We start from the raw sequence: 16,554 nt of genomic DNA, 5'->3' as shown, positions 1-16,554 counted from the left end.
TCATGTTGCTAGCATTCACAGTATCTGCTATTACACAGTCTTCAACTCCTTACCATCACATCATTTATCAGGACTTGGGCCAAGATATTATCCTTCAACACACTAAGAAAATAAAGGCAAACATGAATACCAACTGCATTCTTCTTGTTAATTCATTCCATTATACTTCAAAATGTAACCACTCCCACTGACAAAAACTCAGCATCACTTTTACAGTGCATATACAGTAATGCAAAACACATTTTGTTATTGACCAAATCTGGCATGCCAGCAGTGCCCAGTTATCTTCTGAAAATTATCATAGCCAAAATTGAGCCTTTCATTTTCATTACTCTCCCCTCCACCCTTTATATTAAAGGATGCTAAAATCCACCCTGCTAATTAGACACAGCTCTAACATGGGTATCATTTTTACCTCAAATCACACAAAATTCTTTTGCCACCCCTTTTCTAACATTTTCCAGATTCAACCTTTGCTCTTTTCGCACAGGACCAAAACTCTAGCCAGAGACTTCCCTATCTCTTGTGACTACTTAATACAACCTCCTGCTCTATGGGGATGTCTGTCCTGGGCTATAGAAGAGAGTGAAGATGAAACCCTGGCCTTAAGTTGCACCCATGCTAAGATTCCCTTTCCCTACAGCAGATTTGTCTGGATAAAAGCTGGTGAAGGTAGCCCAATGCAAGGAATGCAGCAATAGTTAAGGAGCATGGACACACAGAAGTTCAGTCCAAGGCCATTCCCTGATCCTTTCACATTAAGAAGCACAAACACTGGACTCAGTGCCTGAATACTTGGCCTGGCATTCTGTTTCTTACTGCTAGTCATCCTCTCCCCTTCCTAGTGTATATCCCTTATTCAGTACCATTCTCTCTGCACTACCTGGAATGCACATTTCATGCTTTCAATCCCCAAACCTTTATCATCTACTTATACCTTCAGTATTCTGACTCAATGACACTTTTTCCTGTCTGAGGGCTGGAACATAGACCCTTCAAGTACTTGTGGCAGACAGTACTGGTGATCATCCAGAAAAGAAGGAAGGCAACCTCTCCAACTGAAGACAAGCTCTTCAATCTGTATAAAGTTGCAGAGGCACCACAGCAGCTTGCTGGCATTTTGAACAGGGAAGAATCCACATGAGTGTCTGAGTTTCAAACAAGGTTTTTGCCACATGTCTTTTGCATAATTTTAAACAAAATAATAAAACCACCACCATCTCCAATGCAAAAACCAAATGTTGCATTCAGCTGTCACTTCTGATTTGTGTTTCAGTGACACAGGTATCCTCCTTCACCCTGTCAGTGTGTGGCAAAGCCAGCATCTGTCATTGGCTTCCAAACTGAAGCCAATGTCCTCATGCATAAGAGCAGGACTTCTCTGCACAAGTGCATAAAGCCACTTCTAGACCCAGCTCTTAAGGACTCTGTACCACTGCAATGCCCACTGTAGCTGTACATGACAAAGGCTGGGCAAATAATCAGCTACAAACAGCTTTCTTGCTTTTGTTTTACGATATTTTCCTTGCTCTTCAGCGTTCTCTCTCTCATTGGCTGCATATTCTATGACAGGATCTAAACCATTAGCCTCTGGAGAACACATTTGTATTATGAACCTGTAAAATCCACTACTGCTATCTTTGTTGATATCCTGCTAAACCAGAGAAATCAACATTAATACAAGTTTTGAAGAAATTAAGAGACAAGAACAGAGATTTAGCAACTTCAGAGAAAATAAGCCTTTGTAGAAAATAACAAGGTATACAAATGTTTTTTATAGAAATACTTCTGCTGGCCTTAAACAAAAGTGAGACTGACCCTTCACAGGAAAGAATGCTTCAATGCACTTAGATGAGCTTGAGAGCAAACTTGAAGTGGCCATTTGCTCAATCTCACACAGACTGAATAAAATGGAAGCTCCTCATTTCAGAAATTAGGTTGAAAAAATATTTTAAATTCAGCAGTATTTCACACATTTCCCTAGCTACATTAAGCATAAAATGATAGTGCTGCCTCGTCTGAGCTAAAAGCCATTTTTTCTTGTAGCTTTCATCTTTCTCTTGTGAAAGCTTTGAAAATGGTCAGCTGCTCAAAAAGTGACTCCAAGCTTCCTACAGCAAAACAGAGGTCATGGGATCAGCAGCTTACAACTATTCCCAAAACACCTTCCAGAGTTTTACTTCCAGTTAAAAACTCAAATATCTTGAAATAAGGCTACAGTAACACACTTTCAGGCTTAACTTACAGAAAATGTTACTCTTACATAAACAGAATGCTTTTTCCAAAATCAATTATACCATTATGCAAGGATTCATCTGAATAAATTCACTCCTGAGAAATGGCATTAGTTGGCTTTACAAAATACCAGATAATTCATTTTGCAAAGGGAAGAGAGAAAAGTGCAATAAATCAGTATCATAAGATCAAAAGTTAATCTAATCAACAAGAAGGCCAAGCTATAATGGATTAAATGTACCACAGAAACAGAGAATTGCCATGATCTTTGACTGACAGTTTGAAAGAAAGTAATTTACATTTTTATTATTAAAAGAACTACTGTAATAATAATAAGAGTCTTCTATTGTAGTTGGTCTGCAGAGTTTACAGGCAGGAAAGATTAGACAGTGCAACAGAACAAAAAAAAATTGCATTTTTCCAAAAGCAGAAACATCAGCTTCATCATTGCTCAGAGAGAATCCCTCCTCTGTAGCCAGGGATTGAGTCTAGGCCCAGTCTTGCATTATGAGGCTATAATGCTTTCTTCCCTTGAGCAGGGCAAAAAAAATCTGAGAAAAAATCTGGAGGTTTGACAATTCTGAAGTAGCATGTATTCAATTACTTAAAACATTTCCATTAACAAATATATTTCAGGGTGTTCCTAGAAGCAGCTATGCTTATTAGTATAACCTTCTCCTTTGGAAGGGTTAGGACCTCTTTTCAAGGAACAAGTTGAAGGAGTGTCAGTTCAATTGCTGAACACTTCCTTTTCCATCAGCTCCAGCTGATATGGAGGGTGGGTTCACAGGTTGCACCTCCTTCCTAACCACATCTAACACCACATCATGGGGCCAGCAAGCTTCCAGTTTTCAGTTATTAATTAAAGAAGAAATTACTGAATTTCTTGAAGGGAAGCAGACAGCATTCAAAAGGAAATCAGTAACAAAAAAAAATTTTGAAAGGCCTTACTGAGGAAAACACAAATTATACTATGCTTATTAAATATAACCTTTATTACACAGTCCGTTATCTGAAAACTAAACTGAAACTGATTGCAAGTTGGCAAAGAAAAGATAGAGCAGACTGGTTTTATAGATACAGGAAAAGCCTGTCTCCAACCACCTCCTTTCTGCCTGGAATGCAGCTGTGAGTCACTGCAAATTGAAACACCAGAAAACAGTTATAAAGCAAATAAAAGTACACAGATCCTACCTAACTGTTTCATGTTTCCAGCAGTTGCAAATTTGTGGTTTAATTTAACCACAGTACTTTTGAAGGAAAAGAAATGCATGACCACAGATTATCCTAAAATTACTCTTATGACAAAGTTCTGCTACCCTGGCATAAAGCAGTTTTAGCATCCTGGCAGTGTTTGCAAGGTCACCAGGACACCACTGGGAGCTGTGTCATAGTGCAGTTACATGCACCCAGTTTGCCCTGGAATCTGACACACCCCACATGAACCAGTGACCGTAGATTCAGATGTAACATCCAACCTACCTCAAAACAGATGCAATCTGGTGTAGATTCAGATGCAACATCCAATCTAGCTCAAAACAGATGCAATCTGGTTTTTCAGAGAAATATTTATGAAAAAGCACTGACAAATACCAGGAACTTCTGTGCCTATCTGGAGCTCTAGAAGATGCACAGAAGACTGTCAGTCTATCTAAGCTCAAGACAGGAGCCAAATCTACCCAAATTTCCTAAATCATTTTAAAGCAACTATCGAGCAGGCCTCCATCCTTTTTGTTACTATCAGATTTTTAGAAATATTTCACTTTTTGACTTTTTAAAAACATCAGAGGAAAAGAACAAGTCTTCACTGCTGATTTTAAACAAAACCAGAAAACATACAGTTTGCTTGAGTATTAATTATCAGGTCAATAGTCTTAGTATCCAGGGCACACACAGCATGATAATTTGCTTCTACAAAAGAACAAGAGCTGATACCACAAGAACTCCTAAATAAGGTATTTGTTTACTATTAAACCTGCTGGACAAGAGGTTTGTGGTCACCTACCTTTCTACTTCTCACTAGCCTACCCAATTTTGGTGGGAACTTCCTCCTCCAAGGTGGGAGTGCACCTGGATGAAAGTTTTTCCAAACATTTATTCCATATGGGGACACTTTTCCCAACACAACTCAACTCTACTCATTGCTCAGTAGGAAGAGGGACTGGAATCCACTTTTGGCTCCTTACTCTTCATCCTCCTAGTAGGATGCGACTGCAAGCAGTCTCACCACATCTCCTGGAGACGGAGGAAGGAAGAGATGGAACAGACATGAGCTGTAGGAGAGGACTAGGCTAAGCAGGTGACATGAGCCACAGCTTATTAATAACTCATGCGAGCACTGCATTTTTTTTTTTTTAATCTCAAATTCAGGACTGTCATAACACTGGTGTGTTGGTTTATTTTCCCTTGCTCCAAATCGTCTGAAGAAATGAGCATTGGAGTAGCTCAGCACTGCACAAAGACCATTCCAAACTAGGGAATAACCTGTGTCTTTGCTTTCTCAGTCGTTCCAAATTTTATTTCAGGATATAGCAAATGTGATTGGGCAGAATCTGTTTACTCAGAAACCTTTTCAGACAACTTCCCAAGAAATCACTTTCTGCCATCAGTAAAACTTAAAAGCAAACAGGAAAATGGAGCCAAACCCTAAGGGCTCACTAAATGCTGCCCTTGAGGGAGTGGAAGAATACACATAAGGTCAGACCTAGCAGCAGGTTTGAGAGCAGAAGGAGGAAGGAGTTTGTTTGCTGTCTACATTTGCTGCTTATAACAGCTGCTCCTTCCCTGAGCAGAGGGCAGCAGGCGGCTGGGAAAGGTCTAAGGATCAGACTAGAGACCACAGCCTGCCTGCTGGACCACAGTGCAGCTCACAAGAAATTAGAACAAAACCCAGCTGATTGCTGAGGAAAGTGCAGCAGCTCTATTTAGCACTGCATTGATTCATAAATGCTAAGCAAAGCGGAACTGATATCTGCTTGCTCCCCATATGTGCAAGCATGTCAGAATTGCTCAGTAACTGGCAAACAATTTAACATGGCATAATGTTCACCTTCCTGTTTCTCTAAAGGAAGAATACAGCCATATGGCCAAAATACTTTAAATTAATCATGTTTTCATCTCAAATAGTTTGATGGGATATAATATGTAGATGTTGTACGTGACAGGGTTTAATTTCCCCAGACAAGTTACGTTCTGCAGATTAAAAAAAACCAAACATGTATGTTACTTTAAAACCATGTAACTCGTTGTTCAGCAGTAGGTGCTCCTCACCACATCACATTACAGATTAGCTATTGAAGAGTAATAGACCAAAACTTGATTGGCTGTCTTAGCCCTTTGTGCTGTTAAGTCTGAATACTGTGCTTTTACATTCACCTAGGGAGGAAGTCTTGCCACAAAGCAGGATCTGGTCAATAGCTGCTCTCTTTACCACGAACATTATTTACCATTGCTGATGCATGGTTGAGTTGTCTCAAGTAATTTGTCAGTAGGTATTTAGCCTTGAGAATCTCCCCACCCTATCGAAACAGACATGTCACCTCTCTTCAAAACAACTAGAAGATAGAAGCTTAAGTGCCACTGTTCAAAATATAGAGGGTAGCACCCATTTATTTCCTGTCTGTAGTAGAAAACTGATACCAAACCTGGAAGCAGCTTCTTCTTTTTACAATTTGCATTTACCCATGCTTACAAGTAGGTTGTACAAAATGCATCAGTGACTCATTTTTATGCTAGAAGTGTTTAAGTACGTACACAAAGACAGTAAATATCAGTGTTGGAAAGTGGGCATGCAATGTTCTTAATTGTTCAACAGATAATGTAATTCTACCAATTACTGGAGTGAAACTGCCCTAAGCAGTTGCTCCTAAAGACAATTATACCTTGTATCTTCAAATCCATATTCTTAATTAACAATTAGTAACCAGAGCTACCACAGTTCAACACAACTTGCTCCACATATACAAAGAGCAATGATTTATATAGAACGGGAAGCAAGTAGACATGGGAAAGACCTTGGAAATTTCAACAAGGTGAATAAAAATAACAAAGTAGCATTTCCATCTTCCTCCACAGATCTAGAATAAACTTCGGCATCACACAAAACTGAAATGAAGAAGAGCCAATTAAAAAGCTTGTGGTAAAACCTTGGCTCTGATGAACTCATGGCAAAACTCGAAGCCCAGGAAGGCCAAGATTTCATTCACAAAGCCTGACACTTGGGATACAGATTCTGCATTCAACAGGAAGGTGCTGACAAAGAGGAATGGTTTTTTAAGCCATGCCTCAGCTAGATTCTTCTAGCTAATGTACAGGCAGCATTTCAGAGCCAGTAGTTATGTCCAGCAAGACAAGAGGATTTTAGATGTACTCTCCAAACATACCCATGAATAATGTTTTCCACTAATGAAGTACACCACATGACACTGATACTGGTTTATACTCAAGAATAGGCATGTTTAATCAACAATAGTCAAAGGCCTGCATAGACAAAATGCTAATGTGGTGAAAGGAAGAGGAAAGACTTTTGGTGTCTGAAGAAAGTACTTAACATCAGTAAATCATTGGCACAAAGCTTTGAGTACAGAAGGTTAAAATGTGAGACAATTTGCTTCCTCAGTGTTGGTTATCTGCCCTTTACATGCTTTTTATTTTTATTAAGTTGATAGCCAAATAGATATCTCAGACACATCAAAGTTCTTATGAGAAGGAAGAGGAAATGAGCAATTTTCAAGTTTTTGTCAGACTTTTTTTGCCCCAACAATGACTTTATATAAAACCTTGTGCATAACTGGCTTGGGAAAAGCATTCTGTCATTTAAAACTGAGAACTCAGCTGTAAGAGGACATGACTATTTCACATTTGTCAATGAGGTGGAGGAAGTAACTCAAAGCACACTTGAAAAAGGGAACTTTTAAAACAAGAGCCTGCACAGGAAAGCATGTCAGAATAACCTAACTCTCCTTTCAAGTCTCCCCTACTTTGGCATATATAGACAACATGGAGTATGCTGGTGTATATAGATATTAATCAGAGTATCTCTGGATCTTTAACCACTTCACTGATTACATGTACACAAAGGGTATTTAGGCAGCGAAGCTCAAACTTCACAAAACAGACTTGAACTATGAACTTATTGTGGAAAAAAAATTAAGGGGAAACTATTTAAAACCAGGAAAGACCTTTTAAAGGCTGCATGTGCACTTGGGCTTAAATTCCACTGAGAATACATGGACCACTGAGAGCATCTGTCATCTACAGCCCTAGGCAAATACCTGAATCAGTTACTGTTGGGTAAACTTCCTTCTGTAAAGAAAAGGAAAAACATTCACGGATCATAAGAGAGGTATGCAAAATAGCATGGCAATTTTTGCTTCCAGACCTCAAAAAGTATGACAATGAGAACACAGCAGGTCCTGAAAGACAAATTACTAGTAGAAAAGAAACACATTCCATACAAAGAATGCAACACCATACTCGTACTGACCTCAAGCAGCTTACAATGTTGTCTCTTCTGCTGCTAGCCCCTCCCCTCCAGTTGAAGCTGCTCGATTGCTCATAATTCATATTTCAATGCAAAAGTTAAACCATTTTCAATTCAGTAATGGCTCAATTCCGGTTCTACTTCTCACTAAAATACTTGGGATCGTGCACTGTCAGACACTGGGCATTTAAGTCTGGGCACAGTACTGAGGAGGATGCAGGCTCCATCAGAAGATGGGAAATAAAAATTCCTTCAGCTAAATGCACACAAACTCACCTGGTTATAGCTTTATACTTTCAGAACAAGTTTCTCAGTCTGGAAAGTTAAGCCATAAATTAAACATTAATGGCTGCTGTCAACTTCCATTCTGTACTCTGTATAAGAAAACTTCCCAATCACATTTAACATTTCATTCTATATTTAAAAAGGAAATATTCAGACGTCATTTCATATTTGTATGCCAAACACAAATACAAGCTGGAGTTTCATCATTTGTTCTCCACAGAGCAGCTCAAACTTAACCACCTAGAGCACAACTCCGGTTTCATCTCCCAGCTATATCCCAACAGCATCTAGGGTATCCACTGACAGGACTAGAGCAGACGATGCAATATGTTATTTTCAAACTAGTGATAGTAAAACCAGCCAGTAAAATGTGGGGGCATTGATGTACCAACAGAATAAAAGCCTGTCAGCTCCAAGAGGCAGTTACAGCCACTGCTGAATGACTCTGCACAGTGCTACTGTTTTCCCCCGACTCAGGCAAAGGGAAATTCAGATGCACCTGATGATACTGATTATCTCACTAGGTTGGTTTGCTAGATCAAATGGGAAACCAAATCCACAAAAGGCATGTGGGTTGTAATGCCTGCTCTGCATCTGGGGGCTGAGCAGCTGCACAGCCCCACCTGTACTGCCCCATGTGAGACTGAACACAACATGCAGGTGAGATCACAGCCTCTCAGCAGCACTCAGCCCAGACACACAATGCCCTCCTTTTTCCTTCAACATGAGCCATCATGCCAGACTCCTTCACTTGCTGTCAAGCAATAAATGGAAGTGGCATTAAAGCATCTTACTGTAACACTCATATCTGTGTAGTCTGACAATTAATGTAGTCCTGCTGTCAGTAACACCCTTATCTGCAATAAAGTTTATGAAGCGATAATCTCACTCCTGACAATACAAAGCACCTTTGTAAGACAGTAAGAACTGGCAATGTTGTAAAACCATAAAACTAGATTCAAAGTCTCAAGCTAAACACCTTGGAAACAATCTGTGATGAAGTTATACAATATTAACACTTGCATACTGATTTTTTTAAGTATACAAATGAGATACAAACCATGTTGAACAAAACTTTAAATTCTTCTCATTAAACTTCAGACAGTTCAAAATATCAGTTCTTACATCACAAATGTTATTATCTGTAATTTCAAATCAGTCTTTCTGTTCTGAAAAATGAGATACCACGTCCCAGAAGTGGGCCACAAGAAACACAACATTCAATACCACTAAAATTTGAACAATCCATTTTTTTTAAGTTAGTTTTCAGTTTCTGACTGTGCTGACTGCTCTGCTTAAAACCTGGGTATTTTCAGACTTCACATAGGGTAAAGGTAAGTCCCTCATAGGTTTATTATTCTTAACCAGTTTCTTTCATATCACGGCCTAATGTATTAGAAATAATTAGAAACCTGGTCTCTTTTTTCAATTTCTCAGTCTGACTGTATAACCCCGAGCAAGTCACATTCTTTCTGACATTTACTCTCACTGTATTCAACGTGTGGGAGTGACAATAACTTACCTCAATAGAGTGCTGTGATGCATAACTAAATAGCCACGAAGTGATCTACAACATGGAAAATAGTACAACAGCCACTGGCTTTCAAAAGCAGAAGATGAAGGAGTTTCCTGGTTCAATGTTTAATCCATTAGATTACATTGGAAAAATTGCTAGAAGGATAAAACTAATAGTTGGCACATTAAAACTGCCTTTGTACTAATTTCCATGATTCACTGCAAATGTTAACTACTAAAATTTCTTGAACTATTTTCTTTAAAACTGGAGGAAAACTGAGTAACCCTATATAAATACTTGTCATTAACACAAGTATTCTATTTTCCCTTACAAATGAAAAAGTGCTTAGAAGAACAACTGAGATACCACAAAGGTAAAAGATAGCCAAATTAAATATTTTGGTGTTTGTATCTTCACTTGCATAAGAATTCATACAAATTTACAAATCTGCTCCCACTATTATGGAAAAATCAAGCTGTCTTGCAGTCTCAACATAAAGTCCGAGGAACATTTAAATAAACAGATAAAATCAGAGTATCATATAAATCACATTTACACTACTTGTAATAAATGCTTATCTTGGAGCCCAGAAACAGCTTTTAACAGTTGGGCTCTAGCAAGGACGCAAACAGCAGAAGTGATAAACTGTACAATTACAAACAGAAAACATGCTTCCAGCAAATCCTGTGCTCCTCATCACACCAAAACCTAGAGCTGCCTGCTTCCAGCAAATCCTGTGCTCATCACACCAAAACCTAGAGCTGCCTGCAACTTACTTTACCAGCAGCGCCCTAGAGAGCACTCTGGTGTAAAAAGCTTCCACAAACTCACTCTGTATAAGTATTGTAACAAAACAAACAATGCAGAAGCTTATCTAAATATTGGCTTTCTTCAACTGATAAATTGCAAAGGGAAAGTTTTCATATCCTACAGGAAATAAACATCAATCTATTGTTCTAAAGGCACTGTCATAAGAGGCTTTGGGGTAAGAAGACAGGGACACCAGGGTAAACAGAATAGATCTCATAGTTAAAAGCCTGTTAAAAGCCTTTCCATCACCAGTGACACTGAAATGTGACATTAGAGAGGATCAATATTTTACAAGAGAATGTCAGGCTGAACAGGCTGTCCTGACGCTTTGTTTCACATGCACGACAGTGTATTATTTGCCTCTCCAAACAAAAAGAAAACCTAATCTTCCATGTATTTTCACATATGCTTCACCATACATGACCACAATGTATGTTGGAATGTGCGTGCATTTTAAGTGTCATTTTCCAACCTGCTATGCGTAGGCCTGCTGCTGTTGGGAGGGACATGGCACACAAAGTACCACATAGTAACAGGTAAAATGGCCTTTTATTATGGCTGTGCATTCTCTTTTCATACATTTTTTTAACACAGTGCCTAATTCATTCATTTGTTACAATAGCACAGCTTATCGTGTTTAGAAATACAAAGTAGTCAGCATCACCGATTTGGGCAGACCTTTACAAGAATTCTTGTAAAAGAATAACAGATAATAGTTTTGTTTTTCCAACTGTAGGTGTCGGGTGTTTATCTTTGTTTTTTTGGTTCTCATGTGAATGACCTTGTCTTCTTTTTTCCTTTATGGGTAAACATGAATCTTATCATTTTTTTTTTCTGTCAGCTCACTCCTCTGGCTCACTGAGCAGCTGTCAGCCCCTTCCACACAGACCTGCACACTGACTGAAAAGCCAAGACACTGTGTCTAACCCTACCATAGAGAAGTATGTAGGAGGCATTTCCCCTTGAATTTATCTGACACCTTTGCACAAGTCAGATATTCATGTCTCCTCCTAAACAAATATTGTGGTTCAAAAGTATACGTATGTATGCTCAAAAGTATATGTAATACATATTTACAGGAGAAAAAAAGCACAGCATCCTGCTATATCATTTTGATTTCTTGCTTTGTTATAATGACTTTTCACAAGACTTAATGTTGTAATAGAAAACAGAATCTGCTTCAAAAGAAGGCAAGTACAGAAAGAGGAGTCTCATTGTGTACAAAAATTTGCAATTTAGGGCTGAAGTAATACAATTACCAGCATTCCCATTGCTTGGAAGAGGACCTAGAGATCTGGCAAGGAACGTTTTTCACATTTAAGATGTACTCGTTGCCATTCCTGTGGCAACATGCCAACATAATTATCTAAAGCAGTACCTGCAGATACTATTTTCAAGACGGCTCCACTCCCTGAGGAATCAACTGTTATTTATAGGGCCTGAAGTTATTCGATACTTGAGATAAACACACCCCTCCTTGTATCAGAGACCTGATAGTTCACATAGATTTAATTCCTGACCTCCAGTGATTTATGGACACTTGTAATTCACCCTACACTTATCACCAAAACCTAAACCATACTAATGGGCAACGTTTCCTTTTTGCAGGGAAGCAACACATCTGTCCTAGAGCTATGAAACCCATGAAACTGCCATGGCCTTGTTACAAATACTCCTTTACCAAGATATTTTTTTAAGCATCTCACCTGTACTTCTGAATCAGCATCAACATGCTGGAGTTGAAACCAGGTGTCTCTGTTATGATACTTCTGCAGATCTTCTTTCTGTATAGCCACCTTTCCTGAAATAAAACAAATCAGAAGCACAGTTTAAGACATGCTGTAGCTCTACCAAGACATATTTCCATCAAAACCAAGTTTTAAAACAACGATTTAGGGCCTGTCCTATTCAAGAAAGGCTTTAGAGCAAGGAAACATTTTTTTTTGGGAACACTTCTTTACACATTACATAATGATAAGCACAATACTGATGGATCATACAATTCTGATGAACATCTTTTTCCACTGCATTCTGTGAATGACTTGAAAATCCCCAAATTCCTACTCACCTAACAGAGTGAAGCAGTGGATGCTATGGACAAGTTTGTAAATATGCTTATGACAAAAATACCATTATTACTTCTCTGATATGCAATCAAACTTGTGGGAAGAAAAGCTTGGAAACTGTTACAGGGATTTTTTTTTTTTGTGGCTGATGTCTGTAACAATCCCAAATTAAATGTTCCACGCACATGTTATTGCCAACAATATTTCAGGATGGGGCATTTCACTGTATAGTTTTGTAGGAGAAGGGAAACAACTAGAGATGTCAAGTCACAGCAGATTCCCACATCTGCATTTTGGGGCCCTGTCAACCTCTCTCACTCAAATCTTTAAGATCTCACATTACAGAAGCCAGAGCCACCCAAGGCTATCCCTGACTGTAGAAAAAAGCCAGGGGGGACAACCCACCCCAAAACACTGAAGACTCTCAATTCTCACATTTTTTATACCCCTCTTACCACTACAAAATTAGCTGTTTTGGGTAGGTAACAACACCCAGTTCCACTCTGTGAACTAAGGGCCCACATGAATGCAAAGGGTCAATGCAGAAATTTCTGTCCTGCCCAGTCTCTCTCAGGCAGTATGTAAAGCACTCTCTGAGGGGCAATGAAACTTTTTCCAAGCGTCTTCCTTTGTATACACAAAGCTGAGCACGGCATGCCTGAGGAGCACGTGATGCTCAGAAAGCTGCTTTGGGTTGGGTGGCTCCCCAGGCACTGAGCAAAGCAGCGTGTTTGAAGTGAGAGAATCCAGGGCACTCAGACACATTGACAAGGCTCAAGGAAATCGGGGTTTTGCAATGTGGTTGGGTAGACTTTTGCTGCTAAAGTGAGTTGCTCACTTTGTCATAAAAGCACAGATTTTCTTTAACCAAATGTTGTTAGATAAAATTCACCAGTGGATATAGGTTTGTGGGAAAAAGATTACCAAGGCTACCTAAATTCATGCAGTTTGACCAGATGTCAGTAATGCATTACCCCAGCAAATGTCAGCAGAACGCATTTTCAAAGAAAAAAAAAGGAAGAACACATGATCAAAGACTACAAAAGTGGTAAACACAAAGCACTCTTCCTTCTGAAATTTAAAAGCTTACAGAAGTCCTAGCAGCAAGCTATTACACACCAGCATTCCCTCAATTTATGGCCTTTGCCCTTAGCTGGATGGCTTCACCCAGCCCTCGTGTTTGCTGGGCTACACCCCATACCATGCTGCAGCTGCATTCTTCTGTCACCTCAGGCAGTTTCTGATGACAGTTTCCAGATTTCCAGTCCCAGTTCCTAAACTATCCCGCCATTCTTCTACAACTGCCCTCCACAGTATCTGCCAGGATTTCTGCTCTAGCTTCCCTTTCAGAACTTCTGACTCATTATTTCTAAGTCTTGTTTATTCTGTCCTCAGCACCGTCCTCTCACTGCTTGGCCTGTAGAGATTATCAGATCCATCTCCTGGCAAACATTTAACTAGAGATTAACAAGGGAGACTCTTTATTGGATATGCAGAGCAAGACACTTGAAACTTCTTAGAAAAGCAATAATTAAATTACACAAACCTACAAAATAATATGGCACGAAGGGTAAATAAGACATATGAACTGTGCTGAACAGAAGACATCGAGTTATTCTGCTAAGAATCCATGGGATGATGACTGTGTTTTTTCAAAGCTTCTACTTTTATTCCCCAATCATAGTGGTTTGTGGGGAACCTAGTTTCTCTAAAACACTTTGAGAGGAATACATTGAAATGCATGACTTTCCACTAATTGCTTTGGACCTCATTTGAAATCGTTTACTTTCACTGCTTGCTATCCTCACTCTACCCTTTAATCTCTTGCAGAAATCCTCCACTCAACTGCAGCGTTGCACACACTTTCCAGACACTGTCACCCACAATCAGCCCCGTTCACAGTCACCTCCCATGTAAGGGCTGCCTTACAGAAAACTCAAGGATGGTTTCCCAATATCTGCATGTTTTTTATATATATATGTATATAACATAGCGTAAATGGAGAGATCACTGCCCCCTCTTTCAGCAGGGAGTTCCACTGCTCTCTGCATCAAGGATGGCAGGGTAACTCAGATGGGTCTGGCCACAAAGTCAGTACATGATTGCAGCACAAAGTGTTCAGAGGCAATGGCACGTGCCTCCAGCTCCGAGAGAGTTAACGTGGTGATACAACTGTTTTGATTAGGAAACTGTTTGAACAGCACTGTTTGCTCTGCACACAAGCAAGTTTTATTAATGACTGAAACTTATTGACTGGGCTGGCTATTATCCAGGGGTTTTCATTGCATAAAAAATGATCCACAAAGAAGAAAAATCTACTAGGGAAAAAAAATAGAGGGTGGCAGTAAAAAGAAGGCCTACAGTTTGGCCAGTCTAAACATATACAAAGATATATTACTGATAAGGCAGAATGTTTGATCTGCCTTATTAAACAGTTCTCCACATACACACAGAGGAGCTTCCTTCTGCTCCTATGAGGGAACAAATTCCCTCACAATTTGTTAGTAACTCTTTACCTGCACCAGCCATGTCCATGTGCTTATCCAGTTCACATTCCTCCTCCTCATCACCAGACCCACATAAAACACAGTCATTATAACCATGCTGAGCATGGTCATGTTTCTGCCCTGGTCTACACAGTCACTGCTCTTCCACTGGCTGACCTACGTCTGACCTGGCTCAAACAACTTCCAGCAGCACCAGAACTAGGTTAAATCTAGGCCAATAATCACAAGCTGTTGGCACCTGCCATTTGACCTGACACTACACGATAAGAACCTGTAATTCTCCCTGAAGATAAACCTGACACAAGAGGTCAGAAAGATTTACCACCACTCATTTAAAGGATGTTTTCCTCTTTGTGGCTCTTCAGCACGCTCCCAAACTCGAGCCCATTGTTTTGCACTCTTTCTCAAGACTTGGGTGGCTTCCAGACAGCATCAAGAAACTCTAAATCTTGCACCTGAGGCACCCAGCCACTCCTGGTTTCCCTGGAGTGGCCCCAGGCTGCAGAGTCTGCATCTGTTTAAGCTTTTAGACACTGTATGGGAAGAGGCAGGAAATAGCTGAGCTTGTTGAACAATATAAGGTGCAATTTCAAAACTTAGTATAAGTTACATTTTTAGAAGGTAGATTCTCAGCAATAACCAGCAAAGATGAAGCAAAAGCATTCTTCTCATCTGAACTAATTTCTTTCTGAAGCCTGAGGCTCACCAGGACCTCAGGCTGGGGGAGGGTAGGAAAACCTCACACACTCCTGTGTGTTTTCCATCCATATGGCAGCGTTTTTCCTATGACCCCCCCCCTCCGCTTTCAGGCTGAACAGATCTTCACTGGAACATTTAAATCCTAAACTCTGAGTTCAAATCAATGTACATGCAACAGCTGAGCTCTTCCTTCTGTGAACCTCTCTTTAGGGGAAAAAAACAACATACCTATTATTGAGGAGACAGTTTACAGATTAATAAAATTACTACCTAGGCCCTGGATGGTTTTGGAGCTGCAAATTCCACTTTGCAATCCCTGGTACAAACTGATTTAAGAGCCTCCTGTGTTCTCCACCCATACACCCCTGTCTTCTCGGCAGGGCATACTGAAACTGTTGAGGAAATCAAGCAAATCTAAAAAAAACCCAAACAATGAAAATAAACATTCAGTGCAAGGAGAAGAGAATAAGAAATAAGTTTCATGGGTCACATGTGGGTGGTGTTGGCATTTTCAACACAAAGGTCATTTTGACTGACCTGTTTTAGAGCTTCCCCACTTAAGAGTCACATTAACATAACTACAAGACAGAAGACAGTAGGAGATCAGTAATTTGGGCACAGACCAAGAGATTTTGAACAGAGAAGGGTAGGAATTTCTGGCTATGCCAGTTGGGAAAGTGCTTGTGGAAGCACCGCACCCCCAGTGCCTCACTGGTTACAAACATTTTTCCAAAGCAAGCCAATGCAGCCCATTAACTTGGCCCTGAACAAGTCCAGGCTTGTTAAGTCAGGGTCAACATCTCCATACAAAGACTAACAAAATTGATGATTTGACTCAGGCATTCTCCATCCATAGTTACCTTCTGTCTGCATTACCCGTTGGTGACAAAAGGGTTAGGCATTGGTTGAAGGATTACATCCCACCTTTTAAGAGTAATTTTCTAGTTTGCAGAA

The 16,554-nt window shown here is 39.8% G+C and overlaps 1 protein-coding gene across 2 annotated transcripts in view; it reads right to left on the bottom strand.

Annotated features, from left to right (window-relative positions):
- Positions 1-16,554, bottom strand: part of RASA3 (RAS p21 protein activator 3) — a 128,703-nt gene that overhangs the window by 57,503 nt on the left and 54,646 nt on the right. For both annotated transcript variants that reach the window (XM_088160120.1, XM_014885082.2), the window contains exon 4: positions 12,035-12,129. In XM_088160120.1, coding sequence (XP_088016246.1) covers positions 12,035-12,129 — 95 coding nt within the window. The remainder of the gene's footprint in view (positions 1-12,034; positions 12,130-16,554) is intronic.

The sequence above is a fragment of the Sturnus vulgaris genome, chromosome 2 (assembly GCF_052056855.1).
Source record: "Sturnus vulgaris isolate bStuVul1 chromosome 2, bStuVul1.hap1, whole genome shotgun sequence".
NCBI lineage: Eukaryota > Metazoa > Chordata > Aves > Passeriformes > Sturnidae > Sturnus > Sturnus vulgaris.
Note: the sequence above shows the minus strand (reverse complement) of the source record. Positions and strands in the feature narration are given on the sequence as shown.